The 17186-nt window shown below is 43.9% G+C and overlaps 1 protein-coding gene across 1 annotated transcript in view; it reads left to right on the forward strand.

Moving 5' to 3' along the window:
* KDSR (3-ketodihydrosphingosine reductase) overlaps positions 1–17186 on the forward strand; it is a 39075-nt gene that overhangs the window by 13015 nt on the left and 8874 nt on the right. Inside the window, exons 6-8 of the mRNA XM_024754880.1 lie at positions 6492–6683; positions 12572–12655; positions 15573–15656. Of these exons, the coding sequence (XP_024610648.1) occupies positions 6492–6683; positions 12572–12655; positions 15573–15656 (360 nt within the window). The remainder of the gene's footprint in view (positions 1–6491; positions 6684–12571; positions 12656–15572; positions 15657–17186) is intronic.

The raw sequence follows: 17186 nt of genomic DNA on the forward strand, positions 1-17186 counted from the left end.
AAAAAAAAAAAAAAAAAAAAAAAAAAAGATAGTTGTCTTGACCTGTATGCCATTATCTCTAAGTATTGACAGGGAGATTTTGAAGATTTTCTCAACAGCTGTGTAAAAAATCAGTTGTGGGAAATAGTTGTAGTCTAGGTATGAAATGATGAGGGGAGAGACTTCAGAGGCGGCCAGCGAAAGAGGAATATGTGTGCGTGCGTGCATGCGTGTGTGCGTGCATGCGTGTGTGCGTGAAAGATGATATAAAGGGAGAATCAGCAGACTCACCTTGACCGGTTGTGGACGGCAAAGAGGATGGAGGTGTAAGTAGTTATGTGGCTGTAATAAATAAATGCATAGTTGTAAAGCTAAGACCTCAGGACGCGGGGTGTGTCCAGGGACAGAAGGGGAGGGATTGTTTCCAATTGTGTGTCTGATGGAAGTCCGAAGGTAATGGAGTGAATGATTTGTGGGGATTTATAACTGAGAAGAATAGAAGGAACTAAGAGTATAAGACCAGGTGACTGTGTGGGACTTCCCTGGCGGTCCAGTAGTTAAGACTCCGCGCTTGCACTGCAGGAGGTGCGGGTTCGATCCCTGGTCAGGGAACTAAGATCCTGCGTGCCACTCAGTATGGCCAGAAAAAAGACCAGGTGACTGTGTGTGGGTATCAATGACAAGGAGAAAACGTGAAGCAGGTGAGATGAAGGAAGAAGTAAAATTCATGTATAGAATATGAAGCATATGCTGAAATATTAAAAAAAAAGCACAAATCTAATCTTTTTTTAAAAAACTCACTTTATTCTCAACCTTCAGTCTCCAGCACACTATCTCCTTCCTTCTGTCTGTCTGTCTCTCATTCTGTCTCACTTTCGTTTAGAAAAACAACTGATTTCTTTCCCACCCACACCAGTACCCACGCACACAGACTATTTGTTGCTCTGTCCCCAGCAGCATGGGACAGTAGGAGAAAAGCTGGCCTTTGGCATCAGTCTAAACCAGTTTTAAATCTTAGCACAGCTGGTTTCAAGTCTAACCATTTACTACCTGTGGTCTCAGGCAAACCGTTCTTCTTCCTTCTGGCCTCAGGTTTTCCTCCATCCTCAGCCTCCATCTCTGTGAATGGGACGTACGGCTCCCAGGGCTATGAGGATGAAGTAGCATAATTGGGTACATAATGCTCGGCTCAGGGTAGCTGTGTGTAAATATTAATGTCCTTTGTCTTTTATTCATTCAACCCACAAATATTCGAGAAAGCCTCTAGTGAATCGAGTGTCGTTCTAGGGCCCGGGGATGCTGTGGTGAGCGAGAGAATAAAGGCTTGGCCCAGCTGAGGTGGGACAGACCAGGCAGGATCCAGCTTATCAGCAGTGTGATTACAGATGCGCTAAGTATTGATACTCGGGGGAGAGGAAATGGGAAAGGAAAAGAGGAGGCTCTTTTACACAATGTGGAAGGTGACCCGAAGGGCAGGTGCAGAGACACCAAGAAGGAGATCCAGTCCGGAGAGCCAGTGGCTGCAGGGGCCCCGAGGTGGAAAGAGCCGGGCAAACTCCAGGAGCTTGACTAGGAGGCCAGGAGGCCAGAGCTTCCTGAGCCCTGGGCATGTGGGATGGGGCCACTTTAGATTTCAGTTGAAAACCTCTGAAGGGGTTTAAGCCAGGCTAGGGAGTAGTGAGATCTGCATCGCAGCTTTTAGAGGCTCTTTCTGCCTACTGTGTCAGGAGACTTTTAGGACTGTCAGGGTGATTAAGACAAGGGTTGGTGGTGTTGCGAAGTGGATGGAGGTGCCGGCGTGGGTCACTGTGGAGTGAGGGCGGTGAGAACAGAGGTCAGCACGGTGCAGGGGCTTAAGCAGCTGACAGGGGATGTTGGAATTGGCCTCACCTCCGAAAGGACTGGGCTTTAAAGAGGAAGGCTGGTTAACCCCAAACCTGTTGCTCTATTCCAGTGACAGGGCCTCGTTCCAGGGATGGTTTGCTGTGGGCCCCGCCGTCTCTGGCCATCGCCCCTCTACCCCTGGCTGCCCTGAGAGGAGGCAGGAGGCCACTGTGCTGCAGAGGGCGTCCCCTTTGCAGGCTGTCACGCGCCCCTCTGCTCTCTCCCACCTCGGTCTGGTCACTTGCCTCGTTCTGGTCAAGTCCAGGTGTGGGCTTATCACCGACACCCCCTGTTAGAACAACACTACCACGTTTGATGCATTTTCTGAAGATAAGAGTTCCTTTTTCTTTAAGATGAATTCTATCTCAATTATGTTCTTTGGTTTGTTTGGAATTTTTTTCATTTTAATTTTGCTGAAGTTCACATGCATGTAAATCGCAGGTACACAATAGTTTGTGCTGTCATGACTCATTGCCGGGGGACTTAAATTAAGCATGTCCTGTGTGGCTCCACAGGGAGAGGACTCGTGGAAATGTGCTCCTGGTTTCCTCTGGACTTTGGCCGGTGTGCCTTTTGCCCCGGCTGGTCTCGCTTTGTGTCCTTTCACTGTGATAAGCCTCAGTCGTGAGCACAGCTGTGTGCAGAGTCCCGTGAGACCTTCCAGCAAATCGCCCACACTGGAGGTGGTCTTGGGGAACACCAACACACTTCTCTTAATTTTCCTTTTCAGTGGTTTTCTCTGTGGGTTCTTGGAGCTGTATCTTGTTTTATCTACCTGTAGCTATCAATGAGAGTAGTTTTTGATGGGGATTACTCTGCTGCTGTAGATCCATTTGGGGAGAACAGACATGTTAATAATGTTGAGTCTTCTAACCCTTATAACATAATATATATCTCCATTTATTTAGCTTAAGTTTTCTTTAATCTCTCTCAGCAGTGTTTTGTAATTTTCAGCATATGGGTCTCGCACGTTGTTTTTCAGTATTTCATGTCTTTTGGTGTTAGTGTAAATGGTTTCTTTCATTTCAATTTCTGAGTGTTCATTGCTAATATAGAAAAATACAATTGATTTTTGTGTACTGATCATGCAGTGTTGCTGAACTCAACTATTAATTCTAGCGCTCACTGGACTTTCTACATGGAAGGTCGTGTCATCTGCAAGTGTTACTTCTTCCATTCCCATCTGCATACCCTTATTCCATGGGCTGGAACTTCCAGTACAGTGTTGAATAGAAGCTGGTGAAAGCAGACATTCTTGTCGTGTTCCTGACCTTAGGGAGAAAGCACTCAGTCTTTTACTATTAAGTATGATGTTAGCTGTAGTTTGTTTTTGTTCTCTTTTTTAATTCTTTTTTTTTTTGGCTGCACTGCACAGCTTACAGGATCTCAGTACCCTGACCAGGGGTTGAACCCAGGGCCACAGCAGTGAAAGCCCAGAATCCTAACCACTAGGCCACCAGGGAACTCCCTGTTTTTTGTTTTTGGTAGATGCCCTTTATCAAGTTTAGTAGTTTATCCTAGTTCGCAGAGAGTTTTTATAAGGAATGAATGTTGAATTTTGTCAGATGCTTTTTCTGCATCTATTGGGATGATCATAGAGTTCTTTTTTAGTTTGTTAATACGGTGAATTACATTGACTAGTTTCGAAATGTTTCCAACCTTGCATTCCTGGGATAAACGTTGCTTGGTTGTGATTATTATTATCCTTTCTTTGTTCTTGAGGGATATTAGCTATACTGTTTAGTAATGTTATTTTGTGATTTTTGTATAAGGGTCAGGGTGGCCTCATAGCATGAGGAGGGGAATATTCCCTCCTTTTCAATTCTCTGGAAGAATTTGTGTAGAATTGATTTATTCTTTTTTAAAGGTTTGGTAGAATTCACCAGTGAAGCCTGAGGTTTCCTTTGTGGGAAGGTTTCTAACTTTAGTTTCTTTAACAGAAGAAGGGCTACATCTATATCTTTTTATCTATTTCTTTTGGAGTGACCTTTGGTAGCTTGTCTCTTTTAAGGAATTTGTCCATTTCATCTACGTCATTGAATTGGCAAAAGTTGTTCATCATATTCCCTTATTATTATTTTAACATCCGTAGAGTTTGTAGTGATGTCACCTCTCTCATTTTTGATGTTGATAATTTGTGTTCCTTCTCTTTCCTACCAGTATGACTACAGATTTATCAATTTTGTTGATCTTCTCAACAACCAGCTTTTGGCTTTATTGATTTTTCTATTTTTTTTTCTATTTCATTTATTTCCTTTTATTTTTATTACTTTTTTTTCTGCTTACTTTTGCTTTAAGTTGCTCTTCTTTTTATAGCTTCTTTAGGCAGAAGCTGAGGTCATCCATTTAAGGCTTTTTCCCTTTTCTAACACAGATATTTAGTGCTGTGGATTTCCACCTAAGTTCTGCGTTAGCAGCATCCTACAAATTTTGATAAGTTGTATTTTCATTTTCATTCGGTTAAAAATATTGTATAATTTCCCTTTCCATTTTCACTTTGACCCTTGGATTATTTAGAAGTGTTACTTAGTTTTTAAATATTTGGGGGATTTTCCAGAAATCTTTCTCTTTTTGATTTCCAGTGGAATTCCATTGTGGTCAGCAAACATACTTTGTATGAGTTGAATCCTTTTGAATTTATTGAGACTTGCTTTATAGCCCAGAATATAGTTTATCTTATAGCCATTCCCTGTGCACTTGAAAAGAATATATAGGGTCAACCCCGCATATCCGAGGATACAGACAGCTGACTGTACCGTGCCATTTATATGAGGGACTTGAGCATTTGCAGATTTTGGTATCGGGGCGGGGGGGTCCTGAAACCAATCGTCCATGGATACCGAGGGTTGGTGGTATTGTGCTGTTTTGGGTGGAGTGTTCGATCAGTGTCGATTAGGTCCAGTTGGCCGATAACATTGTTCAGGGCTCCTGTCTCCTTACTGATTTGTGTCTGCTTGTTTGTCAATTATTGAAAGTGGGGTACTGAAATCTCTGATTATGACGGTGGGTGGGTTTGTCTATGTGACTTTTTTAAACAGACTCAGTCCACATTCCTGTCCTCCAGCCCCACGCCTGCCCTCCTGCCCCCGGCGGTGCCTGGTGTGCTGCATGAGCCTTTTGGGGCTTCTGTGGTTTAATCTTGCTTTTTTAGTTTATCTTCTCCTCCCCTCGCATTCAGCTTTCTGCCAGGTTAGTTCTCACTTGTCATTCTTTTCAACGTCCGAAATGTCATTGCTGCGATCTTCTTTGCTTTGTGGATTCTTGCCTTGAAAAAAATCTCTGTTGAGATTTTAGTGGGGTCTCTGAAGGGAGCTAAGGTTTACACATGGGTTCAGTATGCCTTCTTTTTTTGTCAAACCAATATAATAATATTAAAAAACATTTGGGGGGAGTGGGAATCCCAGAACCCTAACATAGTCACTTACAATTTTCTACATTTCTCTGATTTTGTACCTGTGCACATGTACTTTTATTTAATATTCAAAATAGTTGCAGTCGCGGTGTAAATACCGTCTGCCCTCTGCTTTTCTTTTTTTTTTTTTTTTTTTTTTTGCGGTACGCGGGCCTCTCACTGTTGTGGCCTCTCCCTGGCTCACGGGCCCAGCCGCTCCGTGGCATGTGGGATCTTCCCGGACCGGGGCACGAACCTGTGTCCCCTGCATTGGCAGGCGGGCTCTCAACCACTGCGCCACCAGGGAAGCCCTGCCCTCTGCTTTTTTTAAACTAAGTATTTCCCCCTGGCCTGCTGGTGTTTCTGGTCATTGTTTCTAAAAGTTACTTAATGCTGTTGAGTTAACGTTTCATGATGGACTTAAAGTTTGCCAGTGAAGTGTTTGGTTTCACATGGTGATAGATCTAGTATTTTTACAAGACTTTTAATATAGAAACATTGTAATGCAGTATCCTGAGACTTTCAGGTTGAAAATGTAAGGTTTTTAAGAGTTCCCAGGATGAGGGGAAAGTAGATCTTGGTGCCTCTGTGAGTTCTTACCCATCATAATATAAGAGCCGACATTTATTGAGTAATTGCTGCAGGTCAGGGGCTGTGCCAGGCGCTTGCCTTGTGTTTCCTCTTTCAATCCTTGCTGCAGGCCTGTGAGATCACACCCATATTAACCCTGTTGTCACTGAGGAAATAAATAGAGTGTCTGACTTTTCTGTTCATCATCAAATAGGCAGTAAATGGTAGAGCCCAGGCTTTACACCACAGTCGCTGCTGTCAACCCTGGTCCCCGTCTCTTTGTGGTCTTCCTGTCACTTAGAACTAATAGAGCTGGAAATACTTGAAGCTCTTTCCTCAAAACTGTTTCTCGAAAAGTGTTACCTGTAACATGCAGTGTACTTTTTATAAGGAGAAGACTAATTTTGACCAGTCTTCAGCAAAGATGTAAGTGCTCTCGTTGTGAGAATGTAAGGCTAGATTGAAATAGGCTCCCAGTGGTAGGTCCTGTGTGTCACGGTCACCTACAGGATCATTAGGCCTTCATTCGTTCAGCAGATCGGCTGAGCTCCCAGTCACTTGGGCTCCACTGACGAGCTCAGACTTGGTGAGAAGGCAGGATGCCCGTGGGATGCAGCCTTGGGGCGTTGACCTTGCTTAGTTCTCGCGGCCTCTTTGTTCCCTGCAGAGATTAATGAGCGTCAACTACCTGGGCAGCGTGTACCCCAGCCGAGCGGTGATCACCACCATGAAGGAACGCCGCGTGGGCAGGATTGTCTTCGTGTCCTCCCAGGCGGGGCAGTTGGGCTTATTTGGTTTCACAGCCTACTCTTCATCCAAGTTTGCCATCAGGGGATTGGCGGAAGCTTTGCAGATGGAGGTAAGAGCTGTCTTCAGTCAGCCCAGCAATATATGTTCCCCTTTAGTCTGTAACTTCTTTACACGTGTCATTGTATTAAATTAGAGATTTGTAAATTTGGCATTAGTGAAGGAGAATTGATGCAACCCCTGAACTTTGCAGTTAACGTGCTTTTCATTGCATAAAAATTTAATACACAGTTAGCACTACTAACATCTTCGTAGCATTACAGACATACCTCAGAGATTTTGTGGGTTCGGTTCCGGATGCAATAAAGTGAATATCGCAATAAAGCGAGTCACATGAATTGTTTGGTTTCCCAGTGCATATAAAAGCCACGTTTACACAGTACTGTGGTCCATTAAGAGTGCATAGCATTATGTCTAAAGAAACAATGTACATTCATTCCTTAATTAAAAAATACTTTATTGCTAAAAAACGTTAACCATCATCTGAGCCTTCAGTGGGTCTTGGTAATAACATCGAAGATCACTGATCTCAGATCACCATGACAAATGTAATAATAATGAAAAAGTTTGCAATATTGGGAGAATTACCAAAATGTGTCTTAGAAACACGAAATGAGCAAATGCTGTTGGAAAGATGTTGCCAATAGACTTGCTCAGTGCAGGGTTGTCACAAACCTTCAACTTGTAAAAAATGCAATATCCGTAAAGCGCAGTAAAGCAAAGCATAATGAAGTGAGGTGTGCCTTTACTGGCCTGATGCTGTGTGCGTGTTTGTAAGATATTTTATTCTTTAACTCTTTGTTGTTGCTGTTCTTTAACATTTTTAAAGGTACCCCTTTAACAAAAAAGGTCTGTCCTTTATGACTGACTAATAAAACTAACGTGTGTGAAGAAAGAGCTACTGTGTAGCTCTCAGTTTTTGGACAGATTCATTTAGCTTGATCTCAGTTTCCTTGTTTGTAAAAATGAGAAACTAAAAATTGCATTTGGCTTTCCTGATACGTATATTTTAATATCCTAAAGGAATATTGAATGTGAGTGCGTTTTATCTTCACAGCGAATAGAACATCTTGTGGAAGGAGGATGTGGTTAGGATTAGCATAAAATAAGCACTTGTCAGATGTGTATAACCTTCCTTTGCGTGAAGTAGACTTCTGCGTTGTTGTCGCATGGGGATGCTTGGAGAGCATCTCACGTATCTTTCCAAAATCACGTACTTTAAGGTAAAATTCTTTCTATTTCTATATACAGTTGACCTTGAACATCACACGTTTGAACTGCGCAGGCCCACTTATTTGTGGATTTCTTTCAATAAAGACTATAGTACCTCATGATCTGAGGTTGGTTGAATCCGTGGATGCAGCTCTGTGGGTACGGAGGGCCTCCTGGAAAGTTATACGTGGAATTCGGTCGTGCAGGGAGTCGGCGCCCCTGACCTCCACGTTGTTCAAGGGTCAGCTGTATACTGAAATATAACACTACATCATGATGTTAAGAAGCCCACAGGAAACTTCACTGTGGCCAATCCTCTTATAGTAAGAGTGTGATTTGAGAATCCCATTTAATGATTAAGATCAAGGGTGGATAAATTTTTTTCCTGTAAAGGGCCAGAGAATAAATATTTTAGCCTTTGAGGGCTAGATGGTGCCTAATGCAGCTGCTCACACCTCTTGGGATAGCAGGAAAGCAGCCTTGTGCAAGATTTAAATGAACGGGTGCGGCTATGTGCCAGTAGAAACACAGGCAAAGGGCCATAGCTTGCTGACCCCTGATTCAGAGAGCCCCCAGAAGAGCCCTTGATGGTACATGGCAGAGTGCCACGCTGCCCAGATATTGGATGAGCACTGCAGTGCAGACGTGTTCTCGGGTCAGTGACAGAATCCCGACCTGCCACTTAGGGACTGGTAGACTGTGCTGTTCTCATCCCAAAGGAACCAGCCACAAATTTCATTGTCATCAATGTCCTTGATCCTCTTAATCAATGACAGGTCATTGTCATATATGCTTAGCCAATGGGGCACGTATGCCTGTGAAATTTCCAACAAGAACACCGGTATTTCTTTTGTAGTTTTTACTTTGAAAAGTCCCTTTATGAATAACCGTCTTATTTTTATAACACTTTTGTGAAATATACGAGGCAGATGTTGTTATGCCACCTTCTAATTAATAAAACTGAGTCTTCAGTAAAGCCATTGGGTTGCTCAGAGCCACGTCATTACCCTGTGACAGAAATAGTAACAAAGTCCATGCCTTCTCGTTCTGCCTTTTGGCTCCCTGTCTGCCTCTGTAACGTGTCTATAATTCAGGTCAGGGGTTGCCTCACCCCTTCACATCGGTCTCAGAAACCCAGTAGGAGAAGGAATAGTTTGGAATTGAAAGGTCTGCGCACGAGGGCTTTTTGTCCCCGAGTCTTGTCTTGCAGAACGACTTCAGGATTCACTCATTTAGGGCAAAGTGTATGATCCGGGCAGCCTGGTTTCCTTTCGGGTAGAAAGAAGATGTTAATAAAGCAGAGGGAAAAGACAGGAGCTGCTAGTCCAGACGAGTCCCTGAAGCCTCCTGATGACACGCGTGACTCACAGGCTGCAAGTGGCCGGTCTGGACTTGCTGGTCAGCTTGACTTCGCTCCGTACTTGGACTCCATTAAAAATGCCCTCACATAGGGCTTCCGTGGTGGCACAGTGGTTAAGAATCTGCCTACCAAGGCAGGGGGCACAGGTTCGAGCCCTGGTCCGGGAAGATCCCACATGCCGCGGAGCAACCAAGCCCGTGTGCCACAGCTACTCAGCCCACGTGCCTAGAGCCCGTGCTCTGCAACAAGAGAAGCCACCGCAATGAGAAGCCCGTGCACCGCAACTAAAGAAAGCCTGCACGCAGCAACGAAAACCCAACGCAGCCAAAAATAAATAAACTAATTAATTAATTAAGAAAAAAGAAAAAAAACAAACACGTACATGGAAAGTAGCTTTGAGGGGAAGTAAATTCAGTAATCAAAATCTAGTTTGTTCATAGCAGAACTTGCATCAAAACAATTGTTTCCTTACAAACATATCCAAACTTATCCTGTTTTTGAAACCTGGATCATTTGGTCTGTTTGGCCAAGGTGATTTTTGTGTTTTTGTGAATGAAACCTTCTAGACTTAGTCAGACTCTAAGTGCTGTTTATCATTCTTTTTTGGTTTAATGAACTCTTAAATCTTCCTCTGCACCCCAGCCCTTGACCCCCAGACTAAAGTTGGACCTAGAAATGTTTTACATACAATGACTAAATTTGAAAGAATGCTTTGTTGGCTTTTTTTTTGGTCGTCCTTTTTTGACTCAGTCTTTTAGGTACAAATACATCATTTAAAGATTTTAGAAGTTGATCTTTTTGGAAAGCAGACTTCTGAGGTGGGGTGTAGCCAAAGATGTGGTAGTAGAGACCAAGTAAAAGAAAACTAGGTGTCCCCCTTTCTATTTCCCTTGGCCTCATGCCCCGCCCCCCAACCCTGTCTTTTCCCGCCATGGCCCACAAGTAAGCCGAAGCTTAAGTTCTGGAGCTTCATGTCAACAGCTGTAATCCTTCCTCCAGCCCCCATGCCTTGGCTTTGATGGAATGAGGAACAGCACACCTTAGGTGAGATAATTTTGGTAATAAGCCAGTTCTTGAGCACGTAGGGCGTCGTCTTTCTGATTGAGAATGAGGCCAGGTAGAAGGGTGGGAATGGTAGCAGGATGGGACTAGGGCAGAGCAGTGGGGGAGACAGAATGGTCAGTGAGCAGAACAAGGAAACGCAGACAGGGGCTACGTAAATGGGAATCAGTGAAGTCCTGGCTATAAATTCTTAGCAGAAGTGGGCTTGAGGAGTCAGCACTTGTCTTAGCAAGAACCAGTGAAGCCAAATTAACCTCATTTCCTTTTCTGCCGGGGTTATGGGATCAGTCGATTAAAGGAAGGTTGTAGATATAGTTTATATAGATTTTAACAAATTATTGAACCAAGGGTTTCAGGGGACTGTAAGCTCCACGAGGGCGCAGTAATAATGCAGTAAGTATTTGTTGGATAAATAAATACAGCGGTTAGGTTACTAGCCACTGGAGGTATCCAGCCATAGGTTGAGAGGGTCATTTGGCTCCATGATTGTAGGGTGGATACCAGTACCCAGAAAGGGATTGGACTGGTTTCTCCCAACCCTGACAATCTGTGCCCACCCCGGGAAAAAGCTGTTCTGGAAAGCTGTTTTAACCATTTGGAAGCTCAGCCATAACCTTGCCTTTGAGAAACACTGCTTTGACATCCTGTCTTCTGTTAGCTTAGTACCACTGCCGGGGAGGGAGCAGTGCAGAAGCGACCGCGTCTGAGCAGTCAGCTTCAGGCTTTGGGTGGGCCGTCTAATTACTGCTTATTGGCTTTTCTTTCTTTGGTGGTGTTTCTCTCTGGTCTGTGCACAGCAAAGGGCAGGGCCGTGGGAGACAGTTTTTAAAGTCAGTATCTCAAAAACAAATGGAAGAGGAATTGCTTGCTCATCAGCCTCACTGCCGGGCCGAATCCCGAGCTATTGACGAGCACGGCCGGGCCTTGAAGCTGCATGCCCCGGCGATGTTGAGTGAATGCACTCTCACGCCCTAGGTGCCTGGAACCGAACCAGCAGGGACACCGTCCTCTGCTCTTGCACTTCCTGGGCTGGCTGGCCAGGCTGTCCTGCCCGCGTGCTTCTCCTGCCCCTGCGGCTCCTCCGCGGCCCTGAGGACCGTGCTTCACAGAAGGAAGCAGGGAGAAAAAAAGCCAAATGTAACACAGGACCCTGGGATGCTCTCAGAGGCTGTTGCACGAGGAAGCAATATAGTATTGTCACTTGCAGCTTCCTTAAGACGCACAGTGGTCTTCCTCATGACCAGCTGCCTGTCCGCTGCCAACTTCCTTAGGCGTTTCCGTGTGGCTAAACAGTGAGCCAGAAGCAAACAAAAGTCATGGCAGAGATTCTGATGGTTTAATCCATCCTGCTTAGCGTCACTAAGCCTCAGGGCAAGATACGAGCGTGGAGCACGGGGTCAGTGGGAAAGGTGTGTCCTGTCCGACCAGCAGGAGAATCTTCTAGAATTGTCGGGGGTGTGTTTATGAGTGAGGACACCCAGCAGTGAGGTAAACAAGCCTAGGATTCTGTTCCAGAGAGAGCCAGGGAGCTGGGAAGAGAAGCTGGGAAGGAGTTTGCACGTATAGATGTGGGATGAGATGGTTCACAGGTGAGGTTGTCCTGGTCTGACCTGGGGGGTCCACGCGGGGGAGCGTCCTGTCTGCTGGCCCTGTGGTGGAGGAAGTGACCCCTGAGCCCCTCATTGGCAGGGGAGTTCCTGAACCAGCACACTTCTCAGGGGATGGATATAATTCTAGACCCGGGTCTGGGGTGGCGCAAGAAGGGCATTGGGGAAGGGATTTGAATGATCTCAATATATTTTGTAGATGAAATCAACATAACGAGGGTTTGAGAAGCAGCCGTAAAGGAAAACAAACTTGTTTTCCTTCCTGATGGCCGAGGAGTAGACCTGTCCCGTGGCCTTGGCCACCGAGCCCAAGTGGTGTGCGGTGGCAGGGAGGACAAGCGGATTTCCCCTTAGCATCATCTGCTCCCCTCATGGGCAGCTCCCAGGCCCCTGGTCAGCGGGAGTGGAAGAAACTTAGAAGGAGGCGAATCTCCCTAGCTCAGGGCCAGCTGTTTTCTGGAATCGAGGTTGGGGTGAGCCTTTTGCCTTTACTTCTAAATGATCTTCAGGACCAGGAGTTTCCTGATTCACCTGGTGGTAGTTCTTCTCTTACAGAATCACCCTGTTGGTCTCACCACCTTTTGAGAAAATCAGGGCCGTATTTAGAATGTCTGCCTGGCAGCCAGTGCAGGTTGATAAGGGAGCATGCGAAATTGTATCTTGTTTACTGAAGGGGTCGATGTTGTCTCTGAAATGCAGGTGAAGCCGTATAATGTTTATGTCACAGTTGCCTACCCACCAGACACAGACACCCCCGGGTTTGCAGAAGAAAACAAAACCAAGGTAAGTATGCCTCTCTGTGCCCTGTTTCGAGTTTTGAACGTAGGAAACCCGTTTTCCCATTTTCTGTCTTTCCACCCTTCGGCCTGGGGGCATTTTCATCAGTCAGAAAATTGAGTTCCTTTCAATTTATGTGCTTGCAAGAGGCCTCCGAACTTTCTGGAACTTTCATTTAGAGTCTTGGAGGATGTAGCCCTATTTCCAAAGGCCATTTTTGCTAAGAATCTTCAAGCTTTAATTAATAAGGTGTTTGCTTTCTGATTGAGAGTACAGCTTGTATTTTAACTAACAAGATAATACTCTTTAAAAATAATATTTTCTCCCCGGCCTTAAATACATTTAAACACCTGAAATGGTTGCCAATCCGTTGTCTCCACACGGGGGTCTAATGGGCGCCTAAGACTTAACATTTACAAAACGAAACTTGCGGTTCCCTCTCCTTCCCCCCTTATTATTTTCCATCTCATTACCCGGCGCCTACCATTCCCCCAGCTGCTCAGGCTGGAAACCGCGAGGCCAGCCTTGATTCCTCCTCTCACACCACACATCCAGCTGACATGCACATCCTCTGGGCTCTGTTCTCAGAATTTATCCCAAATCCGACCTTTTTTTTAACTGCACATATCACTACCATCCCAGCAGTGAGAACCGGTGATGTTTTTGCCTGAACTTCTCTCATGGTCTTCAGCCTGGTCTGCCTGCTCCTTTTCTTACCCAGCTGGGATCTGTTCTTCATAAAGTAGCTAGTGATCCTTTTAAAGCCCAAGTCAGGTCTTGTCACTCCCCTGGTCAAACCCCTCCTGTGTAAAAAAAAAGCCAAAAAACAAAACTGAAAAAAAAAAAAAACCCAAAAGATCAAAACCTCCTGTTCAGCACAGTCCTGTAGAATGTTCTAGAATGGTGGAAGTGGTCCTGCACGCTCCTGTATGGAAGTCACATTGTGGCTGTTGAACACTTGCAGTGCAGCTAGTGGGACCAAGACACTGGATTTCTAATTTTATTTCATTTTAAGTCATTTAAAGTTAGAATTAAATAGCACATGTTGGTGTTGGCTGTATATCAAAGAGTGCAGCTCCCCTAGCTCCCAGCGTGCCTGGAATAGAATCCAGAGGCCTCGAGCCTTTTGGGTCCCACACTGTCTGGACCTCGGCCACCTGTCCACAGCATTTTCTCCTCTCCTTGGCCTTAGCCACACCAGAGCCCTGTCTGTTCCTTGAGCTTGCCTGGCCTGTTCGCACCTGCAGGCTTTGCTCTTGCCATCCTCTCTCAGGATATTCAAATGGATCTTTCTCCTGTGTTTCTTTCCATCTCTGTGCAGCCTTCATCTTGGAGAGGACTTCCCTGACCCTCTGTTATCTCAAGTATCCCTCCCGTGAGATGTGAATCCTCTTCCCTGGCCTTATTTTTCTCTAGAGCGTTCATCACCTCTGGACACTAACATTAATACAGCGACTGTCAGTCATCCTGAGCTGAATGCCAGCTCTGCACTTTGTTCAGATGGACCTGCCTTGACACGTGGTGGGCACTCTCTGAGCAAACAAAGTGGGGGAGAAAGGAATCAATCAGAACTTACCCCTTGAACTGGGTATTGATGTGTTTTCCGCTCTTTTATAGTGATGCTTACTAAGTGTGAATCTACACAGCATAAAAATGGGCACTTATGCTCCATGGGCTGTATATCTGCAGCAAGATGTTTATGATTTAGAAGCTTTTTCTTCTATGCATTTCTCTTTGGCGCTGCCTCTTAAAAATTACTACTATTTCAAAGAAGTAAATTTAAGCCAAATGAGTAAGCGGAATCTGCTAAGCAGATTTGCAACATTTGGTAAGTGGTCTTTTAGGCAGAAGCCAAAGCTGACAAAGGACGGTGATTTCCCTGTGAAGATTTGATCCTGTTGTTAAATTGGGGTTTTTTGTGTTTCCTCCACTAAAATGTCAGGCTGACTTCTTTGGGTAAATAAAATTCTACCTTGATCTGCGGGTCCCGTAGGGGGCGCCGTAGTGCCTTTAAATCTCCTGAGTATCTGGCCATACATGGTTATGTTAGCCTGGGGGTCTGGAAGAATCAATGGTGGCACCTTCAAAAGGGCTTTTCTGTGACAAAGTGAGAGAGTGGCATGGACATATATACACTACCAAACGTAAAATAGATAGCTAGTGGGAAGCAGCCGCATAGCACAGGGAGATCAGCTTGGTGCTTTCTGACCACCTAGAGGGATGGGATAGGGAGGGTGGGAGGGAGGGAGATGCAAGAGAGAAGAGATATGGGCATATATGTTTATGTATAGCTGACTCACTTTGTTATAAAGCAGAAACTAACACACCATTGTAAAGCAATTATACTCCAATAAAGATGTTTTAAAAAAAGGGCTTTTCTGTTAATTTAGGTTCATCAAGAAACACTTGACTTTTATGAGCACTGTGCTATTCTATTTTAAGAAAATATGTTCTGTTTTTTATTTTATTTTTTCAAGCCTACATGGTAAATAAAATTTATTGTTTCATGCCATTTAAGGCTTAAGTTTTGAAACTTCTAACTGAAACTCCCTTCTAAAGAATTTTTGAGCACATGTGTTGCATGTCGCTCCAAAGAAGAGTTTTTAAAAATGAAAATAAAGACAGGGCAAGGTATTTTTTTTCATTTTTTAAACTTAAGCTCTGATGGTCCTCATTGGAACTGAGACACATCCCACAGAGAGTAGCTGGGGTCTTCTTGTCTTGCTTCAGCTACTGGGCTGAATTTTATACAGTAACCAGTAATCAGTAAACTGATTTGAAATCTAGATAGAGATAATTCTAAAAACAGGAATCAGTTCAAAGGCAGAAAACTGGAATTATGTATAGATTTGGGGAGGAGGGCTGTAAAATTATTTTTTAACTCGGTGGGCAGTAATGGTATGTCTATTTTTTTCACCTTTAGCCTTTGGAGACTCGTCTTATTTCAGAGACCACATCTGTTTGCAAACCAGAACAAGTGGCCAAACAAATTGTTAAAGATGCCATAGTAAGTAAAAACCTTGTTTCCTTTTATTAATAGTTAACAGTACTGTATTTCCAAAAAGATATTTTTCTCAGGGCTTATTTCAAAATATAAATTATTGGGGTTTTGTGGTGAGTTAAATTCATCATATCTAATATTAGATTGTACTTTTCTTCCCTTGTTGATTCCATGTTGATTAGTAGGTTCTGGAAACTAGTACTATATCTTAATCTTAGGAACAGATTGATCAGTCTGAGAACTTCGGTTCTTTGAAAGGAAAATGAGACTTAACCTGTGATGTGTAAACGGTATGTACTATATACTGTATGCGGCATGTTGTCCTCTTCTTTCCTGCAGTATTTTCAGTTTTAGATTATTTTAGGTGTCTTACTGCCAGATGTGTTGATGAAGGATGTTTCTTTCACCTTCCTGCTTCCCAGTATCCTTTTCCCAAATGTTTACTAATAAGAAAGTGCCACAAGCCCACTGGGCCATCATCCTGTCAACTCAGCTAATGCACTTCCAGGCTACCGAGTTTATTCTGAGTCAGAAATGGTATTTTTAGAAACCAGGTGCTATCTGTAGGACAGCGTATGTGCCACAAGCTTTTTGGCAACATTCCCGTTAACCCCCATGCAGAAAAGTATACACGTACAGGGGATGTCTGTAAACCTTAGGACCCATTGAATTTAGGAAATTTGGGGACGATTGAATGAGAAGCGTCAGGAGGCTGGGCCTTGGCCTGGAAGGAACGTCCGTGCCATTGCATGTTCAGGCTGAGCCGAGCAGAATACAGGAAGCATCGAAGGCTATTAAAATATCTGCAGAAGTGGGGAGAACTTTGCCCTGATTGTGTTCAAAGGCATAGAAAGAGGGCACCAGCGGATTGGGCGGACTTTGTTTTTCCTGCTTATCTCAAGTCAAAGCAAACACACTCCATGTTTTTAATGATCCGAAGCAGCTCTTCGTATTTTGGCAGGATTCATTTAATCTGGTGGTTCTCACGCTTTTTCATTTCTTGACTCTAAAGTTGTCGACAACCCCAGAGAACTTTTGTTTCCATGGGTGATATATTTGCCGTATCACAAATTGAAACTGCGTCATTTAAAAAATATGTATTCATTTAAAATAACAATGGTAAATCCATTATATTTTAATGAGCATTTTTTATAACAAAAATTATTTTTCAAAACAAAATTTAGTGAGAAGGGTGGTGGTGTTTTACATTTCACTGGTTCTTTAATGTCTGTGTTAATAGAGGACAGCTGGATCCTCATAGCTTCTGCATTCGGTCTGCTGTAACATGTCATTTTGAATGAAGGATATAAAGTAGACCTGGCCTTACGGAGACATATAGTTGGAAGGGGAAGGAATATGTTATAGGCTTCTCAAATAATGGTGCACATTCTTATTTATTTTTGGGGAGGGACATAAAACCTAAACTGGATGAATAGTAGTTTCTTAAAGGTTAGTTGCAATGTGAAATTGAAACTCTATCAATGAACTTCTTGTTCTCTGTTACGTGTTGCATTGGTCTGCCTTGCACTTTGAATG

This window comes from Neophocaena asiaeorientalis, unplaced genomic scaffold, assembly GCF_003031525.2.
Source record: "Neophocaena asiaeorientalis asiaeorientalis breed wild unplaced genomic scaffold, Neophocaena_asiaeorientalis_V1.1 scaffold124, whole genome shotgun sequence".
NCBI classification, from domain to species: domain Eukaryota; kingdom Metazoa; phylum Chordata; class Mammalia; order Artiodactyla; family Phocoenidae; genus Neophocaena; species Neophocaena asiaeorientalis.